The sequence below is a fragment of the Apodemus sylvaticus genome, chromosome 13, assembly GCF_947179515.1.
Source record: "Apodemus sylvaticus chromosome 13, mApoSyl1.1, whole genome shotgun sequence".
NCBI lineage: Eukaryota > Metazoa > Chordata > Mammalia > Rodentia > Muridae > Apodemus > Apodemus sylvaticus.
Window position 1 is genome coordinate 220001 of NC_067484.1, and position 18815 is coordinate 238815.

At 43.7% G+C, this 18815-nt stretch overlaps 1 protein-coding gene across 2 annotated transcripts; it reads right to left on the minus strand.

Moving 5' to 3' along the window:
* Positions 1-708: 708 nt before the first annotated feature.
* LOC127664003 (zinc finger protein 551-like) lies at positions 709-12337 on the minus strand. Of its 2 annotated transcripts, XM_052155865.1 has the most exons (4): positions 12173-12337; positions 11591-11629; positions 8871-8994; positions 709-2627 (listed from the first exon to the last, which is right to left on the minus strand). In XM_052155865.1, exons 1-4 carry the CDS (start codon positions 12263-12265, stop codon positions 805-807), a joined length of 2079 nt encoding a protein of 692 aa, XP_052011825.1. In that variant the 5' UTR covers positions 12266-12337; the 3' UTR covers positions 709-804. The 2 variants fall into 2 exon arrangements, with proteins under 2 accessions (XP_052011825.1, XP_052011826.1); XM_052155866.1 differs by lacking the exons at positions 11591-11629; positions 12173-12337 and adding an exon at positions 9920-9982.
* Positions 12338-18815: the final 6478 nt, after the last annotated feature.

Here is an 18815-nt window from a genome sequence, read left to right on the forward strand (position 1 = left end):
CAGAACCTTCCAGATCAAAGGAGCATAAACAAACTCCCTTTTCAAAAGTTTGGCCAGAGTAATGTGCAGCAAGTATTTCACAAGTTGGTGAGTTCCAGCCTGGAAATAATCAGAGCACAGTGTGAGAACAAAACCTGTCCTGAACAAGGTGATCGTTCCTAGAAAAGTTGAAAGTACAACTCAGACCACACTTTCTAAATAAGATTGCTGCCCTAAAAAGGAAAAGGGTCTTCAAGGCTAAAGCCAGAGCAGAGCAGAGAGGTCTGTACCTCTAAGCACTTAGCAGGGATAATCAGACTCATAATCTTCTAAGTGGTAAGAGTGACAGGGTTTCTATCACAGATACTGCGAATGACATAAATCAGGACATGGCCCTGGGCATCTAAAAACTGTAATGAGTCTTCTCAAAGTTTCCCACATATTTGAAATAAGTTCCACTTCCGAAGCCCAGATAAATAATCTCTGAACTCAGAGAGGGCTGTGAGTCTTCTCCAGTGTTACTACACCTGTTAAACAGCACTTTTCTACTTTTGAGCCGAATCTGAAAGAAGTATTAAATACTGGTCAGGATGAGGTACACCGGCCAGATCCATACCTGGGATTCCCAGAGAATGGCCACAAATTATTAGTCAGCTGCTTGTAAAGGCAAAACTCACAAGGCTGCACACTTCCAACCTCTGTCCAATCGGGGGCAGGCATAAATCTTTATGCACTTTCCACCTGTGTACGCCTCCCCTAGACACAATAAAGAACACCCTTAGCAGCACAATTCGTACATGATAAAGAGTCTTCTTAGGTGTGAACTCACTGGTGTCTGACAAGATTCGATCTACGGCTAAAGGATTTCTCACAGTCATAGCACTCATAAGGTCTTTCTCCAGTATGAACCCTTTGGTGCTGAATCAGGTCAGACTTATGGGTGAAAGGTTTGCCACATTCACTACATTCATAAGGCTTTTCTCCACTGTGGCTTCTCTGGTGTTGAATCAGGCTAGCACTCTGGCTAAAGGACTTCGCACATTCACTACACTCATAAGGTTTTGCTCCAGTGTGCAGTCTCTGGTGTTGAATGAGGCTAGCACTCTGACTAAAGGCTTTCCCACATTCGACACACTCATAAGGCTTCTCTCCGGTATGAACTCTCCGGTGCTGGATGAGGCTAGAACATTGTCTGAATGACTTCCCACATTCTTCACACTCATAAGGTCGCATGCCACTGTGGATTCTCTGGTGCTGGAAGAGGTCAGATTTTCGGGTGAAGGATGCGTCACATTCCCCACATTTGTGAGGCCTTTCTCCAGTGTGAACTCTTTGGTGCTGGATGAAGATGAATTTGCGACTGAAGGATTTCTCACATTCACTGCACTTATAAGGCCTGTCACCAGTGTGCACTCTCCGGTGTCGAATGAGGTTGGAGAACTGCCTGAAGTATTTTCCACAATCACTACACTCATACGGCTTTTCTCCACTGTGAATTCGCTCGTGTTGAGTGAGTTCAGTTTTGCAGCTAAAGGCTTTCCCATAATTACCACATTGGTGAGGCATTTCTCCAGTGTGGACTTGCCTGTGTCTGATGAGATTAAAGATCTGTCTAAAGGATTTCCCACATTCATAGCACTCGTACGGCCTTTCTCCAGTATGAATTCTGTGGTGTCTAAAGAGGCTAGAGTTTTGTCTGAAGGATTTTCCACTTTGTTCGCATTGATAAGGCCTTTCTCCAGTGTGGATTCTCTGGTGTTCGGTGAGATTGGATTTGTACATGAAGGATTTTCTACATTCCACACACTCATAATGTACTCTACCAGTGTGATGTCTGTGATGGTAAATGAGTTCAGATTTATAGATAAAGGCTTTTCCACATTCAGTACATTTATAGGGCCTTTCTTGAGGATGAATTCTGTCTAGTGTATTGAGACGGCACTTTTTGCTGAAGGACTTCTTATGTTGACAGTGCTCATGGGTCCTCTGTCCGGAGTGACTGTCCTGGTGCTGAGCACGTTTGTAATTGCAGGAGAAGGCTTTCTCATACTTGCTATTCTCAGCCGGCCTTTTCTCAGAGGAGGTACTGGGACACTGAGCAGGGACATGTTTGCAGCTTGAACCTTTTTGGCATTCACCATCCTTACAATGCCTCTCTCCATTCAAAAGCACTTCCCCATACTCACCACTGCTGTAAAGCTGTTCGCTTCTACAAGTGGCCTGCTGCTGAAGACAGGCTGTGGAGGGCTGTTCACTACTGCAAGCAGCCTGCTGTTGACCACAGCCTGTGGAGGAGACGGCCTCCTCCCCATCCTTCCCACAGATGAATGGCCTGGTCAACACATGGGATCTGCAGCTTGGCACAGTGGAAGTCCTGTGAGGATCCCCTTCATAGGACTTTACTCCACTGTAACTCCTCCAGCGACAGTTATTCTCTTCTTTAAAACTGGAACCTGTTCTGCTCAAGCACAATGTCTGCACGGGATATGTGCTCAGGAACTCAGTCTGAGGCAAAACGTCTTCTAAAGCTGAAGCACGTATCTCAAGATGACTCTCCTCAGGAGATGGCCTTGTCTCACACACCACCCCTTCTGCAGGCACATTATGCACACAAGTTACGTCTTCACCCCCCATTCCAGAACAGGAACCTGAAATCAGAAAAATACATGTTGACATGCTAATGAAATAATCCTAGAGAGGGAAACGCACATCACAAAGGTAAGTTAGACACAAAAAACAACATACCATTCTAAATACTTGGGGATCTGACGCAAAGGGGCCGATAAGTCTGAGATTAGCCTGTGCTACATAGACAAGGGATTATCACAGAAAAAATAATGGAGAAGAGGCAATGAAAGCACTGGAATGTTCTAAGAACAAATGAGTTGCAGACATACTAAGGGAGCTGTTTTCAAATACAGAATGGGTTTATTACACCAGACAAAACACATGGGAATAAGGTGCAGGAAAACACCAGCAGGCTCTCCAAGCAATTCCTCAGCCAACAGCCTTCACCAGGATGCGTCTATTGGGGATGTGTCTACACTGAGCTGAAGTCCCCAGATGAAGCTAGTGATCAAGGATTTTTTATCAGATATATTCTTTTTTACATATCAGTTGTTGTCTCCTTTCCTGGTCCCCCCCCTGAAAATCCCATAACCCATCTCCCCTCTCACTGTTCCCCAATCAACCCCCCTCCTGCTTCCCTGTCCTGATATTCCCCTACACTGTGGCATCAAGCCTCCCCAGGACCAAGGGCCTCTCCTCCCTTTGATGTCCAACAAGGCCATCCTCTGCTGCCTATGTATCTGGATCCATGGGTCTCTCCATGCGAACTCTTTGGTTGATGGTTTTTGTCCCTGGAATCTCTGGGAGTACTGGGTGGCTCATATTGTTGTTCCTCGTACAACACTGCAAACCCCTTCAGCTACTTGGGTCCTTTCTCTAGCTCCTCCATTGGGGACCCTGTGCTCCCTTCAATGGCAGACTGAGAGTGTCCCCCTCTGTATTTGTCATGCACTAGCAGAGCCTCCCAGGTGACAGCTATATCCGGCTCCAGTTAGCAAGTACTTGTGGGCATCAATAACAGTGTCTGGGTTTGGTAACTGTATATGGGATGGATCACTAAGTGGGGCAGTCTCTGCATGGTCTTTCCCTCAGACTCTGCTCCACCCTTTGTCTCTGTATCTCCTTCTGTGGATATTTTGTTCCCCCTTCTAAGAAGAACCAGAGTATCCATACTTTGATCTTCCTTATTCTTGAGCTTCATTTGATCAGTGAATTGTGTCTTGGGAATTCCAAGCTTCTGGGATAATATACACTTATCAGTGAGTGCATACCATATGTGTTCTTTTGTGATTGGGTTACCTCACTCAGGATATTTTCAGTTTCACCCATTTGCCTAAGAATTTCATAAATTCACTGTTATTAATAGCTGAGTAGTTCTCCATTGTATAAATGTACCACATTTTCTGTATCCATTCCTCCGTCGAGGGATATCTGGGTTCTTTCCAGCTTCTGGCTATTGTAAATAGGGCTGCTATGATCATAGCAGAGTATGTGTCCTTATTACATGCTGAAGGATTTTCTGGGTATTTGCCCAGGTATGGTATAGCAGGGTCCTCTGGTAGTATTATGCCCAATTTCCTGAGGAACCACCAAACTGATTTCCAGAGTGGTTGTACCATCTTGCAATCCCACCAGCAGTGGAGGAGTGTTCCTCTTTCTCCACATCCTTGTCAACACCTGCTTTCTCCTGAGTTTTTGATCTTAGCCATTCTGACTGAGGTGAGGTGAAATCTCAGGGTTGTTTTGATTTGCATTTCCGTGATGACTAAGGATGCTGAACATTTCTTTAGGTGCTTCTCAGCCATTCCATATTCCTCAGTTGAAAATTCTCTGTTTAGCTCTGTACACCATTTTTTAATAGTGTTATTTGTTTCTCTGGAGTTTAACCTCTTTAGTTCTTTGTATATATTGGATATTAGCCCTCTGTTGGATGTGGGGTTGGTAAAGATCTTTTCCCAATTTGATGGTTACTGTTTTGTCCTTTTAACAGTGTCCTTTGCCTTACAGAAACTTTGTAATTTTATGTAGTCCCATTTGTCAATTCTTGATCTTAGAGCATAAGCTATTGGTGTTCTGTTCAGGAAATGTTCCCCTGTGTCCATGTCCTCAAGGGTCTTCCCCAGTTTCTTTTCTTTTAGTTTCAGTGAGTCTGGTATAATCTGCAGGTCCTTGATCCACTTGCAGTTGAGCTTTGTACAAGGAGATAAGAATGGATCGATTTGGCCTTTTGTTGCCATTTGCCCCAGAGAGCCAGGCATTCCACAGCCTTCTGTGCACAGCCCACAGGGAGAGAGTGATCTCTCAGCAGTGCCTCCACTTCTGAGCATGGAGGTTAAGTGCTCCACTTTCTCTCCAATATCTCTCTGGAGGGGAACAGCTAAGAGAACACAGGACATACGATTAGTGGGGCAGCTGGACAGGAGTCTTTGGTCACCATTTGCATGTCAGGCACCCCACAGCCTTCTGTGCGCAGACCCTGCCAGAGATAGTTGGTCTCCCAGGAGTAGGGACACAGCCTTACAGGCCCACAGGAGGGACAAGCACCAGCCGGTCAGGTGAGACCAACTAACAGGAGAAATAACCAGAGGGTGAAAAGCAAGCACAATAACCCTACCAACAGAAACCCAGGCCACAAGGCAGCATCAGAACCCAGTGCTCTCAACACAGCAAGTCCTGGATGCCCCAACACACAAGAAAAGCAAGAGTTGGATTTAAAATCTCATCTCATGATGCTGATAGATGACTTCAAGAAGGACATAAACAACTCCCTTAAAGAAATACAGGAGAACATGGGTCAACAAGTAGAAGCCCTTAAAGAGGAAACACAAAAATCCCTTAAAGAATTTCAGGAAAACACAAACAAGTGAAGGAACTGAACAAAAGGATCCAGGGGCTAAAAATGGAAGTAGCAACAATAAAGAAATCACAAAGGGATAGAAAACCTTGGAAAGAAATCAGGAGTCAGAGACACAAGCATCAACAACAGAATACAAGAGATAGAAGAAAGAGTCTCGGATGCTGAAGATTCCATAGAAAACATTGACTCAACATTCAAAGAAAATGCAAAAAGCTTGTAACCCAAAGCATCTAGGAAATACAGGACACAATGAGAAAGTCAAATCTAAGGATTAAAGGCATAGATGAGAGTGAAGATTTACAACTTAAAGGGCTAGTAAATATCTTCAACAAAATTGTAGAAGAAAACTTCCCTAATCTAAAGAGAGAGATGCCCATGAATATACAAGAAGCCTACAGAACTCCAAAAAGACTGGACCAGAACAGAAAGTCCTCCCATCACATAATAATCAAAACACCAAATGCACTAAACAAAGAAAGAATATTAAAAGCAGTAAGGGAAAAAGGGCAAGTAACTTATAAAGGCAGACATATCAGAATTACACCAGACTTCTCACCAGAGACCATGAAAGCTAGAAGATACTGTACAGATCTCATACAGACCCAAAGAGAACACAAATGTGAACCCAGACTATGATACCCAGCAAAACTCTCAATCACTATAGAGAAACCAAGATATTCCATGATAAAATCAGATTTGCACAATATCTTTCTACAAATCCAGCCCCACAAAGAATAATAGATGGAAATGCCACCATAAGAAGGGAAACTACACCCTAGAAAAAGCAAGAAAGTAATCTTCTTTCTACAAACCCAAAAGAAGAAAACCACACAAACATAAAAATAACATACAGGAAGCAACAATCACTATTCCTTAATATCTCTTAACATCAATGGACTCAATTTCCCCAATAAAAAGACATAGACTAATAGACTAGATACATAAACAGGACCCAGCATTTTTCTGCATACAGGAAATGCACCTCAGTGTCAAAGACAAATACTACCTCATTGTAAAAGACTGGAAAACAATTTTTCAAGCAAATGGTCCCAGGAAACAAGCTGGCATAGGCATTCTAATATTGGATAAACTTGACTTTCAGCCAAAAGTCATCAAAAAAGATACTGAAGGACACTTCATACTCATCAAAGAAAAAATCTCCCAAGAAGAACTCTCAATTCTGAACATCTATGATCTAATTGCAAGGGCACCCACATTTGTAAAAGAAACTTTACTAAAGCTCAAAGCATACATTGCACCTCACACAATAATTGTGGGTGACTTCAACACCCCACTCTCATCAATGGACAGATCAGAGAAACACAAACTAAACAGAGACACAGTGGAACTAACAGAAGTCATGGACCAAATGGATTTAATAGACATTTATAGAACATTTTACCCATATTTTTTAATTAAGATAATTTCAAGAGTGATAAAAGTTAAAAAGAGCTGTGCCAGTGTAGGCCTGCTGCCACTTTTTCACAAGTTTATTGGCTACAGTGGTAGAAGCAAAATTAAACTGTCCAAGATCTACTATCTGTAAAGTTATTTGTCTTTTGCCAGTTAATCTGAATCCACTTGAGAACAGAGGCTTAAGTCCTCCTGTGGTAAGCTTAGAGCAATGTCTTAGCCAATAAATGTTTTACAATTATCAGGATGCAAAGCAAAACACAACCTTCTGAATCATAATAATTTTGTATGGAGTAGGCAGGCCAGATTTTAATGCCTTCATAAGTTCTACATAGCCTTATTAACCTTTCATAGATCTTAAGTTTGAACTGTATTTTGAACCACACCTGGATAGATCTGTCAATAACATTGATAATAACAAGTTGATGCTCTTTATACCATTCAAATTATTGGAGAGCTGGTCCAGAGTTTAGAAGTAAGTCATCTCAAATGCCATGATAAGTATCAATAGATGTGTTACTTCTAAAATTTACAATGAATAGTCACTATAATCAGGGAAAAGCTCAAAGACACTTGCAGGGTGTTTGGCAACAAATCAACTCCCTGGCATCAAAACCTATACAAGTATATTATCATCCTACTCGATTAGCAGACCGTGGTCTTGATGAGCCCACTGTAAGTGGACATCCTACTGGAGCTACATAGAACTCAGATCTATGTATGTCTGCTTACAAGCGGGCAAGGGCACCAGTGGGAGGTGCCCGGCAAAGCACTGCAAGGGGAGGACCATGTTTTCTGCTTCTGAGACCCCTGTGAAGCAAACCTGGTTGCATAGAGGTTGGTGTCTAAAGGCATTTCTTAGAATAACAACCACTGTCCTCCACAAAAGACACCATAAAGGATTTAGGAGGGCCAGGTCAATGCTTCCTCTCCCTTGTTACCACTATCCACCAGGTTGTTACCTTCTCATCTTAAAACTAATAATTAGGGAGGAATTGTGCCCTCCCCCCAGCCTTCCAGTGGGAATTTCAGACCTCGGTGCTCGCCACTACTTCCCACCTAGGGTGGAGGTCTAGCCCATTGTTCTTCAAGGACCTGCAGTTTCCTGAGACACTAGCCACCTGTTGAGCAACCAAACCGGTTCTGCAGTTCCAGTCTTTGGGGGAAGGGTTTCCCCCGCCTTTATATTTGGAGCCCCCCCCCATTAAAACATTGAGCCTTGATCAGAAAACTTGTCTTGGCTCCTTATTTGTTTCACAAACCCATTGTATTTCATCTCCAGCTTTCCTTCCAGGTGACCCGTTTGATGTAACTGTGGGCAGTTACAAAAACTAAGAACACAACAGAGCATCAAGGTAGCCAAGAACCAAAACTTGCAGGTGCAATTACAAGATGCCAAAGTTTTAAATGTGGAGTAAAGGTAGAAGTGAGATATGTGTTGTACCCTTACTAAAACACTGAGGGCACTCTGCTGTCTTCTGATACCATGTGAACATGCCCTTCCCTAGGTGCCCACTGCAAGGCCTGGTCTCCTTTAAGACAACGTGACTTATCAACTCTACGAAACAATCAAGACCTTTCCTGCATCTCCAAACACATGGAGAAATGCAAATATTCAGAGAGAGAGAGAGAGAGAGAGAGAGAGAGAGAGAGAGAGAGAGAGAGAGAGAGAGAGAGAGAGAGAGAGAGAGAGAATGCATATGACAACACTGGCAATTCTTCACAAAAGCAGCCATAAAGAAATGACAACTAAGCCTGGTGCATGCCTTTAATTCTAGCATTGGGGAGGCAGAGGAAGGCAGATCTTGGTAAGTTCAAGACCAGCCTGGTCTACATTGTGAGTTCCAAGACATCAGGGGATATATAGAGAGACACTGTCTCCAATGAGAAAAAAAGAAAGAAATGACAACTACAGAAAATAGGCAGAAACCAAGGCATAGGATGCTGAAGAGAAAGTTTGAGATTTGTTATGACTCCTAAGATAGCAATCACTCTTGGGTAAAAATAAAGGTAGACGCCACTCTGGACACTGGGAGCCATGCGAGGACCTTACCCAGAAATGCCACAAGTGCCAAGTTTTCCAGCATCACACTGCAGTACAGGAGTCTCTGGGCCTTATCAAGGAGCACCCACTCTTCCTGGGAGAAGTGAATGGCCACATCCTCAAAGGAAACATCCTATCACAATGGAAACAATTCAGCGTATAATCAGCTTCTCTTTCAGCACTCTAATTCGAAGCACTCCAATTCTGTTGCCCCAGTACACATCTCTTGCTCTCTATATTCTCCGTCCCATATCACAGGAGACACTCACCCACTGAGGCCCATTCTCTGCCCATTGATATTGTACCCTTCCATGGAAACACAGGAAGATAAAAAGAAAGATAAAATATAACCTCAAGGCCTAGGATGAAGGCTACTACCCCCTTCTTATCAATGCTGTGACTTATCACAGATACTGGTTAGGAAGAAAAATGGCTAGAGAGAAGATAGGCTAACTTAAATTTTGTCTTGTCAGACAATAACCCAGAAGACGCTAAAAATCTTCCAGACCCAAGGAATATGGGCTCACCTCTTTATCCTATGATTCCTAACTTACTGCTCCTGGGGCAATTAGTTCACCCTACCTCTGCACATTTGTGCATCCAAGAGGTCAATGTTGGGTGTCATATTCAATTGTTTGCTACCTTATTTGGTATGATATGCCTTCTCAATAAAACTGGACCTCACCAGATTAGCCAGACTGGCTAGCCAGTGACCTCCAGAGATCTTCCTGTCTCTGCTCCCGACCCTCAACCCCAGTGCTGAGGTTACAGACAGGGTCCACAGGGCCCGGGTGCTGGAAATCTGAACTCAGGCCCTCATCCAAGAAAAACAAGCACTTCTGCCCACTGCACCATCTCCCTAGTCCCACACACAGCACTCTGAATCGTACTTTTCTTGTATGATTACATTCCCACAGCCACACCCTCAGGATTACATGGCCTTGAATGACAGGGAAAAAAGTTTATGATCCATTTCCTTCCAAAGACTCCAATGTCATGCCCATCTCCCATCTAATCCTATCTGCCCATGAGGAAATACAGGCCTGAGTACCACTTACCCTGGGCTCTCACTTTCACTCACTACTCGTGTGCAGCACCAATACATAGAAGGATGATAGGCTACATCTAATTCTGGCCCTGACACGGAGAGCTGCTGCAGAACTGCCCAGTAGTCCTGCCCACCCTTCATCCCATATATAACCAAACAAGGATGTGCAACTTTCATTACTATGTCAAGACCTTGAGATCATCAATTTGCACTTCCACCTCAAAAACTTAGACCTTTTTGTTCCACACACTTCTCTATATTTGTTCTCATATAACCATAGCTACACACTGAAAGCATCCCCCTGGCCTACCCATTGGTTACTCAACACATAGGATCCAGAGAGTTCTTAGGGAATTCCCCAACCTCTCACAGACCCCACTACAAAGCAGCCTCAACCCTGTGATGATGCTATCCTAGCTGATGCTACTCTTTGGGTCAACCTCACCCACTGTGGTGTTTTGAATAGGTTTGCCCCCCATAGACTCATGTGTATGAATACTTGACCCTGAGGGAGTAGCACTGTTAGGAGGTGTGGCCTTGTTAGAGGAAGTGTGTCACCATGGAGGCGGGCTTTGAGGTCTCCAATGCTCAAGCTATGTCCAACATACAGTCTCCTTTTGCTCCCTGCAGATGGCGATGTAAACCTGTCAGCTCTTCCAGCAGGATGCCTGCATGCACACTGCCATGCTTCCGACCAGGACACTGATGAACTAATGTTGAGGTTTGGTCATTTACTATGTATCGTGATGCTAAACACTGACGCCCACGGCCTGGCTGCCCACAGGGAACCCACACAGACATACAACATGACCTTTCTCCTTGACTAAATAAAGATACTGACAGCCAATGGCTGGGCAGAAGAGACAAAGGCCAGGTTTGGGGTTCTCAGGCTTGAGGTCTGAGCAAAAACACACAGAGAGAGAAGATGGTGAAGAGAAGAGGAAGCCACCATGGGGTAGGTGAATCCCGAAAACACAGCCACGAGGGCTGGCAAACCGAAGTTAAGAGCTGCCCAGGTGGAACGTGGCAAATTATACCTTGGGGTTATTGATGGAGAAACAGATTCTAATAGCACAGAGGATAGATATCTGCCCAGCTCTAGTGCTGATTAGGCCTTATTATAATAATAAAAGTTGTCTGTCTTTTATCCAGGAACCAAATTATCAAAGGCAGTGCAAAACCCCTGATTGAGATTAAATATTTCTACAACAGACTAAACCTCTGAAACTATAAGCCAACTCCAATTAAATGTTTCCTTTCTCAGAGTTGCCAGAGTCATGGGGTCTCTTCACTGCAATAAAACCCTAACTAAGACACCAACCAACAATCACCAGTGGAAGCCAGGTAATGCCTATAATTTGGGGTCTGACGCCTTCAACTCACTGATCTTTATTCCAAGGAGAAGGAAGATCATTCTGCACATGCCTAAGTAACTCAGTCTCCCCTTCAGGCATAGGCACATATTGGCACACACTTCTTTGAGAGAAGCAACCTTCTACACTTCTGTTCATGCTTGCCAACAATTTCATACAACGCACAGCCTATACATCTCTGGGTTAGGTACCTAACCTGTTCAAGCCTGCGATGCCCAGGGCTCCTAGGGTGCACTGAGATACAGACCAAGAACCACTAACCCCAAAATTGTATGGGTGGCATGAGGGTGAAGGCAGGATCTACTTACCAGGCCAAGCTCTGTAACTGGTTCTGAAGTCAGGGAACCCTGGAAAAGGAGGAGGCTGTTAGAATCTAGCAGCCGCAGGCGTCTTCACAGGCTCCAGTCACACAGTGACCCTGATCACCTTGGGGTTTGAAGGTCTGGGATGACTACAACTCTGTCTATGCAGCGGTCCACAATTCTGAACCTCACCGGAGAGCTGCCAGACCTGTGGCACTACTCTCTCCTGCACCTCATGTCTCCTCCTCCTGTTTGTCCTTCCTCTGAGTAACTTCAGGAAAATGTAGAATACTATTTCCGAACAGGATCTCTGTTCACAATTCTCAAGTGGCTCTCGGTGTCCGAAGAATTAAACTCAAATTCCTCAGATGCAAATCGACCTCACAACTGCTTCTACAAACACTTGGATACCAGGACTCCATATCTTCCCTGCCTAGCCGCCCTTCCAGGCGTCATCTCTGCAACACTCACAAACCCCAGCACACAGGTGCCTCCTGCCAGGGGCACCAACTAGGAGCTTCGGGATCATGGTGGGGCCTCTCCCGGGGCTCTAGCGCTCGGGTGGGAGCCGCAGGATGCAGCACTTACCTGGGCCAGGTTCCTGTGAGTGGTCACAGCCATTGGATTCTGCAGAGGATGCAAGGTCACCAAGGTCTCTTCCCTAGGCCTGGCTCGGAGCATGTGGGCGGAGTCGCTGGGCCTCCGCAGGGCCTCTGTACTGCGGAGCAGCTCTAAGCACTCTGCCACCCGAACGACCCACCTCGCCAGAGCTTCCAGTTAGGTCAACAAACCCCAGAAACAGCTAAACGACCTCCAAGAAGACCACGCTGGAAGTCCAGCTCCAGACACACGAACCGCACGCGCGCGACCGTGCACACACACACACACACACACACACACACACACACACACACACACAAACCAAAAAATAGAAATAAAAATAAATGCCGAATTTCCATTGGCTCAACTCCCCCATCGTCTCGCGTATTGCATCCTGGGAAATGTAGTTTCCATCGCTCCCCAGTCAAGTACCCTGCCTCCAAACCTGACCCCTGTGAACTTAGTTTAAAAGAAAACAGGCATGCTGATGTGAGTTTGTGACTACAGCTTTCTGGCGAGAGAAAGATACTCAAATAAAGCTATTCCAGTGTTTCTGGGATCTGTTAACCTCTGTGATAACCTCTGTGATGGTATCTTATTTCAGACACCATGAAGTTCGTTGTACATCAAGAGGCTACAAAGAAAACAATTCAAATAAACGTATTCCATATAGCAGTTTAGGAGCCATATGTGTGCCTGAATATCTGTATCTGTATATTTATATATGCATTATATGCATTCAGGGACTCCATGAAGCAGTTCTCATGAGACTTTATGGTGTTTCAGGTATTTTTGGTTCACCTATGCACCTTTAACAACCCCTTACCCATTGTGAGTGTGTGTGTGTGTGTGTGTGTGTGTGTGTGTACATCACGCACGCATACCCATACCCGTGCCTGTACCCTGTACCTGTACTCGTACACATACATACATGCGTGTGACAACTGTTGTCTAGGCTATAATATACATTTTTATTGCTGTTCAAATGCTTTCAGTCAAAAGCATTGGTAACAAAATTTGTAACTCTCTGTATGTTCAGTTAACGACAAGACAAAAACAGTGTTGCTTGGGTACATTATATGGAAGATGAGAATGTTTAGCCTGTCCTAGAGAAGCAGCTACAGGGACATCCTTGCCTTTTACTCCCACAGACCGCCGCTCTCCTGCCTATCTTCTAGTGAGTGTGCCCAACACATAGATCCAATTTTATACTTTCCATGTAATATTTCTTGTTCAACATCCAAAGAAGCAGTTGCCTTAAAAATTTATATACGCACTATGTCTTCCGTTTGCCCCAAACACAAATATGTCAAGATACTGCTGAATGAAAATTTTACAAAATTAAAAAATAGATATGCCTTGCTCCTAGATATGGTGGAGGAGGTTTGTCATAGAGATGATGAGAGCAAAGCCAGACAGAGTCCAGAGTGAGCAAGGCCATGCTAGGAGAGAGGGAAGGAGAGAGGAGAGATGGGGAGAGACGGGGAGAGACGGGGAAAGATGGGGAGAGATGGGGAGAGACAGGGAGAGATGGGAAGAGATGGGGAGAGATGGGGAGAGATAGGGAGAGATGGGGAGAGATAGGGAGAGATGGGGAGAGATGGGGAGATATAGGGAGAGACAGACGGGGAGAGACGGGGAGAGATAGGGAGAGATAGGGAGAGATGGGGAGAGATGGGGACAGATGGGGAGAGATAGGGAGAGATGGGGAGAGATGGGGAGAGATGGGGAGAGATAGGGAGAGATGGGGAGAGATGGGGAGAGAAGGGGAGAGATAGGGAGAGATGGGGAGAGATAGGGAGAGATGGGGAGAGATGAGGAGAGATACGGAGAGATGGGGAGAGATAGGGAGAGATGGGGAGAGATAGGGAGAGATGGGGAGAGATGGGGAGAGATGGGGAGAGATGGGGAGAGATTGGGAGAGATGGGGAGAGATAGGGAGAGATGGGGAGAGATGGGGAGAGATGGGGAGAGATGGGGAGAGATGGGGAGAGATGGGAAGAGATGGGGAGAGATGGGGAGAGATAGGGAGAGATAGGGAGAGATGGGGAGAGATACGGAGAGATGGGGAGAGATGGGGAGAGATAGGGAGAGATGGGGAGAGATGGGGAGAGATGGGGAGAGATAGGGAGAGACGGGGAGAGATGGGGAGAGACGGGGAGAGATAGGGAGAGACAGGGTAGAAAAACAGGTCATGTAACAAAATGGCTGGATTATAGAGTAAAGGGCATCTGGAGGCAGGGCAGCCCAGCTCCTGAGCTGGAAAGTCATCCGCTGCAACAGGTGGGGGCTAAGGAAGAACCCGGTGGCCCCTCCACTTAGCTAATGTTAAATAGGCACCTCAGTTAGCTATTTCTTTCAGGTTTGAGACCTAATATCTGGGATCTGAGCTAGATAGCTGGGTCATCAGTGAAGAGCACTGGTTGTTCTTGCAGAATAGCCAGGTTCAGTTCCACAAACCTATACGGTGGCTCACAGCTTTCTGTAACCTCAGTTCCAGAGGATCTGACTCTCTTCTGACCTCTGCAGGGACCAGCCCTACAAACAATTCACAGATACACATATACCCACACCCATTACATTTTTTCTTTAAAAATGGAATTCATCACCAGGTGTGGCCTAGTTATAAATTCCCGATGAAAAACTCTTTAGGCTATACTTACACAATTTAATTCCTGGTTTAAAAAAATAAATGTAATAATTATTTAAAATATTTATCTTTGGGCCTGAAGAGCTAGCCCAGTAGTTAAGGGCATTTGTTGTTCTTGTACAGGACTGGATTCGGTTTTCAACACCCACCACCTGTAACTGAAGTTCCAGGAAATCCAACACCCCCTGGTCTCCTCGGGCACCTGCACACACATGGAACACACACACACACACACACACACACACACACACACACACACAGACAAACACTCTTTCACAAAAGGTTAGAAAAAAATAAAAAAAAAAAGAAAAAGAAAAGAAAAAAACCCCAGGGACTTTAGTGCTCTGAGAGTTTGGTTCAACTTTTTAGAATCCAAACTTCCAGGACATTTTGAGTATAGCAGAAGCATCTATAAGGTCTAAAGCCTGTTTGCTTACACAAACAAGTGTGTTCATTTAGAAAACTATGTTGCAACAGTCATCTGAAGGCTGGATTCAGATATAGCAAAACAGGCATTCAAGCTACTCCACCACTGGCAAAGGTCTTACGCTAAGTTTCAGTCAGATTCCCAGTCCCCTCAACTAAAATCTGAGATCTTGTCACCAATTCCATAATATGATTCAACCTGAAACACACACACACACACACACACACACACACACACCACATCCACAGTGAAGAGCAGATAAAAAATGCATAATGCTCCAAAATGACATTATTTGTACAAAATTTTTGACCCCCTCTCCCTCACGTCCCCCTTGACCTGCCTCCAGAATATTTTTTTCTTTTTTCACATTTGCAAGACAGAGTCTCTCTGTGTAGCATTGGCTGTCTTGGAACTAGCTTTGTAGACCACCCTGGCCTCAAACTCACAGACATGCACCCATCTCTGCTTCTTGAGTGCTGGGAATAAAGGCGTGCACCATCACCTCCCAACTCAGAATATTCTTATGACGTGTAACATCTTAAGACACTCTTAGGAAAATAAAATATATTCCTGATGTCTCCAGCCTTGGAAATGTTTCTGCATTACATAGTACAACTTTTTCTGAACCTCTCCACAGAAGAAACTATGACAGGCACATCAGGATATTAAATTATTGCCTGGTTTTGACTTTTAGAACTAAATTATTCCACTCATTAAATACGACATTATAAGTCTTTGCACAAAGCCAGGCACCTAGTTGTCCTTTGGAAATTACGAGATTATGATATAAGTAACTGTATTCCAGAAGACAAGTGCAGGGACCAGGAAAATGGCTCAGTGGTTAAGAGCACTTGCTTCTCTTAGTGAGGGCCAATGTTCAGTTCACAGCACCAACAGCCACCAGGCATGTTTGTGAGGCACTTCCTTACATACAACCTTTCAAACATACACACGTGCATGCACATGCATGTGTGCACGCGCACACACACACACACACACACATACATAATATACACATATATACCCCTACACTTATATACATGCATACATGTATCTATACTATGTATGTATATGTATGTATGTATATGTATATGTGTGTGTGCGCGCGTGTGTGCGTGTGTGTGTGTGTGTGTGTGTGTGTGTGTATACAGCTTAGCCAAAAAGGACAGATTCATAGCCCTGTGATAAGATTAGGATAAGATGCATTGTTAGTGGGCATGTCTGCAGATTCATTGTACCTGAGAGAGAGAATACCCACAACTGTTAGCAGACAAAGTAGATGATTTAATATCATACACACTTAGCCTCTTAGTCTCTGCTAAGGAGATGAACATTTCTTCTCATTTAAGAATTTTTATTTTTATTTTTTTGGATAATTTCATATATGAGTACTACATTTACATCATTTGTAGTCCTGCCTGTTCTTCCTTCATCTCTCTCTCTCTCATTCTTTCTTTCCCTCCCTCCTTCCCTCCCCCTCTCTCTAACTCATGACTTCTCTAATTATTATTATTTCATATATGTATAAAGTCAAGTCAAATTGTTGGTAGGTTCCATGCTTGGTGAGAATCTATTGCTTATAGATAGCACTTTCTGGATGTGTCCCCATGAGGTAAAGTCATATTCTAACTCATATTCTCTTCTATGAGGCCATTAATTCTATTCCACATCATGACACCTTGGGACTGACACGCTGAAGGCACAGCAACATTCTCATGAGATTATAAAGATATTGAAAGATTGCCCTCACCTAGTGGTGTGCTAAGCACCGCATACTGAAAAGATGGTTTGTGGCTTTGGGAGATGTTGGTACAAAAACCTAGTGCACTAACAGGTTCATAAAAGCATACAGCTATGCATCTGGTGTGTGACAGATAATATTTGATTATGATAACCAAATGACTATTTTGCTTGCTGATGCGTTGACTGTACTTACCTTGTTATTTGAGTAAATACTTCCATTTATCTAAGAAGTTTATTGCAAATCAACCTGCTGCATTTCACCAGCAGAAGCTGCATGATTAACTGGGTCTTCACACGCAAAGGCCACATTGGGTGAGAATCCCATGCATTTTTAGCATGCTACCACATTCACATAGTCATGAAATTATCAAATGGTGTGTATCTTAAAACATGTCCCCATCATTAAATTGGGTTTTCAATTTCTTTTTTTTTAATTTATTTTCTATATTCTTTGTTTACATTCCAAATGCTTTCCCCTTTCCCGGTTCTCCCCTCCCCATAAGTCCCATAAACCTTCTTCTCTCCACACATCCCCCAATCACCTCCCTCCCCCTTCCTTATCCTGTAGGTACTCCCCTACATTGCTGGATTAAGCCTTTCCAGGACCAGGGCCCTCTCATTCCTTCTTCTTGGAAATCATTTGATATGCTAATTGTGTCTTGAGTGTTCAGAGCTTCTGGGCTAATTAATATCCACTTATCAGTAATTGCATTCCATGTGTATTCTTTTGTGATTGGGTTACCTCACTTAGGATGATATTTTACAGTTCCAACCGTTTGCCTAAAAATTTCATGAATTCCTTGTTTTTAATTGCTGAGTAGTATTCCATTGTGTAAATATACCACATTTTCTGTATCCATTCCTCCATTGAGGGACATCTGGGTTTCAATTTCAACATCTGCATTTTGAGAGGACAGAAACATTTAGATAATATCAAATAAGTATTTCATAAAAGTTGTATACATCTGTTAATAGCAGCTATATTCATTGTAACCAATAAATAGAGGGAGACAAATCATTGTGTAATCTTATGTGTTGAGATATGTATGACTCGCATGAATATTACATGCAAGTAATATTCATATTACTGGGAGTAGCCACAAATATGATTCCATTTTTGTAACTCTTTTCATGCATATGGGTAAGCTTTTTCATATACAATTTTAAGCTTTTTAAGTTTTGTTTGAAATATCTGCTGGTCAAAGAGATGCCTCCTTACCATGCAGTTTTAGTGGAAGTCTTCCTTTATTTTTTCCTCGCGCACTCTCACAGTCTGGCACAAGTCTCTTCTGTAAATCACTTCCTATCCTGCATCATATTAGTTTTTTTTTTTTATATGCTTGGCTATAATATTAACAAGATAGGAGCAACTCTTTGCCAACCTACTTTTAATTCTAAAATTACATTTATTGATTGCCTTATTCATTTAATCAGTTTGTATGTGTGCCTGTGTGCACTTGTGTGTGTGTGCACATGTGTATGCGTGTGTGTATGTGTGTGTACATACACATGTATACACCTACAATATGTGTGAGGCCAAGGAAAAATATGAGGAGTCATGTTATCCTTTCCAAACTGTCAGTCATGGGGGATAAAACTCAAGCGATAGGGCCTGGCAGCAATGCTTTCACCCAGTAAGCCATTTCTGTGCCCCCCTTCCCCATTTCATGGTGCATCCCATACACTATGAATATCATGCAATGCACACTAACGTCTGTGAATGGAAGTTTTCCCAAATTCACTTCTGAGAGTCAGATCAGCCCAACCCTTGTCTACAAACACAGTCAGACCTAGCAGCTCACGGCTGCCCA

What these genes read in the sequence shown, in the direction of transcription:
- LOC127664003 (XM_052155865.1), bottom strand. Translation starts at nt 12,265, where the DNA reads ATGCTCCGAGCCAGGCCTAGGGAAGAGACCTTGGTGACCTTGCATCCT. An exon ending in CAGTTACAGAGCTTGGCCTG is followed by an intron (nt 8,995 to 11,590) that starts GTAAGTAGATCC and finishes CCATTGTGATAG; the next exon opens with GATGTTTCCTTTGAGGATGT. An exon ending in GGCACTTGTGGCATTTCTGG is followed by an intron (nt 2,628 to 8,870) that starts GTAAGGTCCTCG and finishes TTCTGATTTCAG; the next exon opens with GTTCCTGTTCTGGAATGGGG.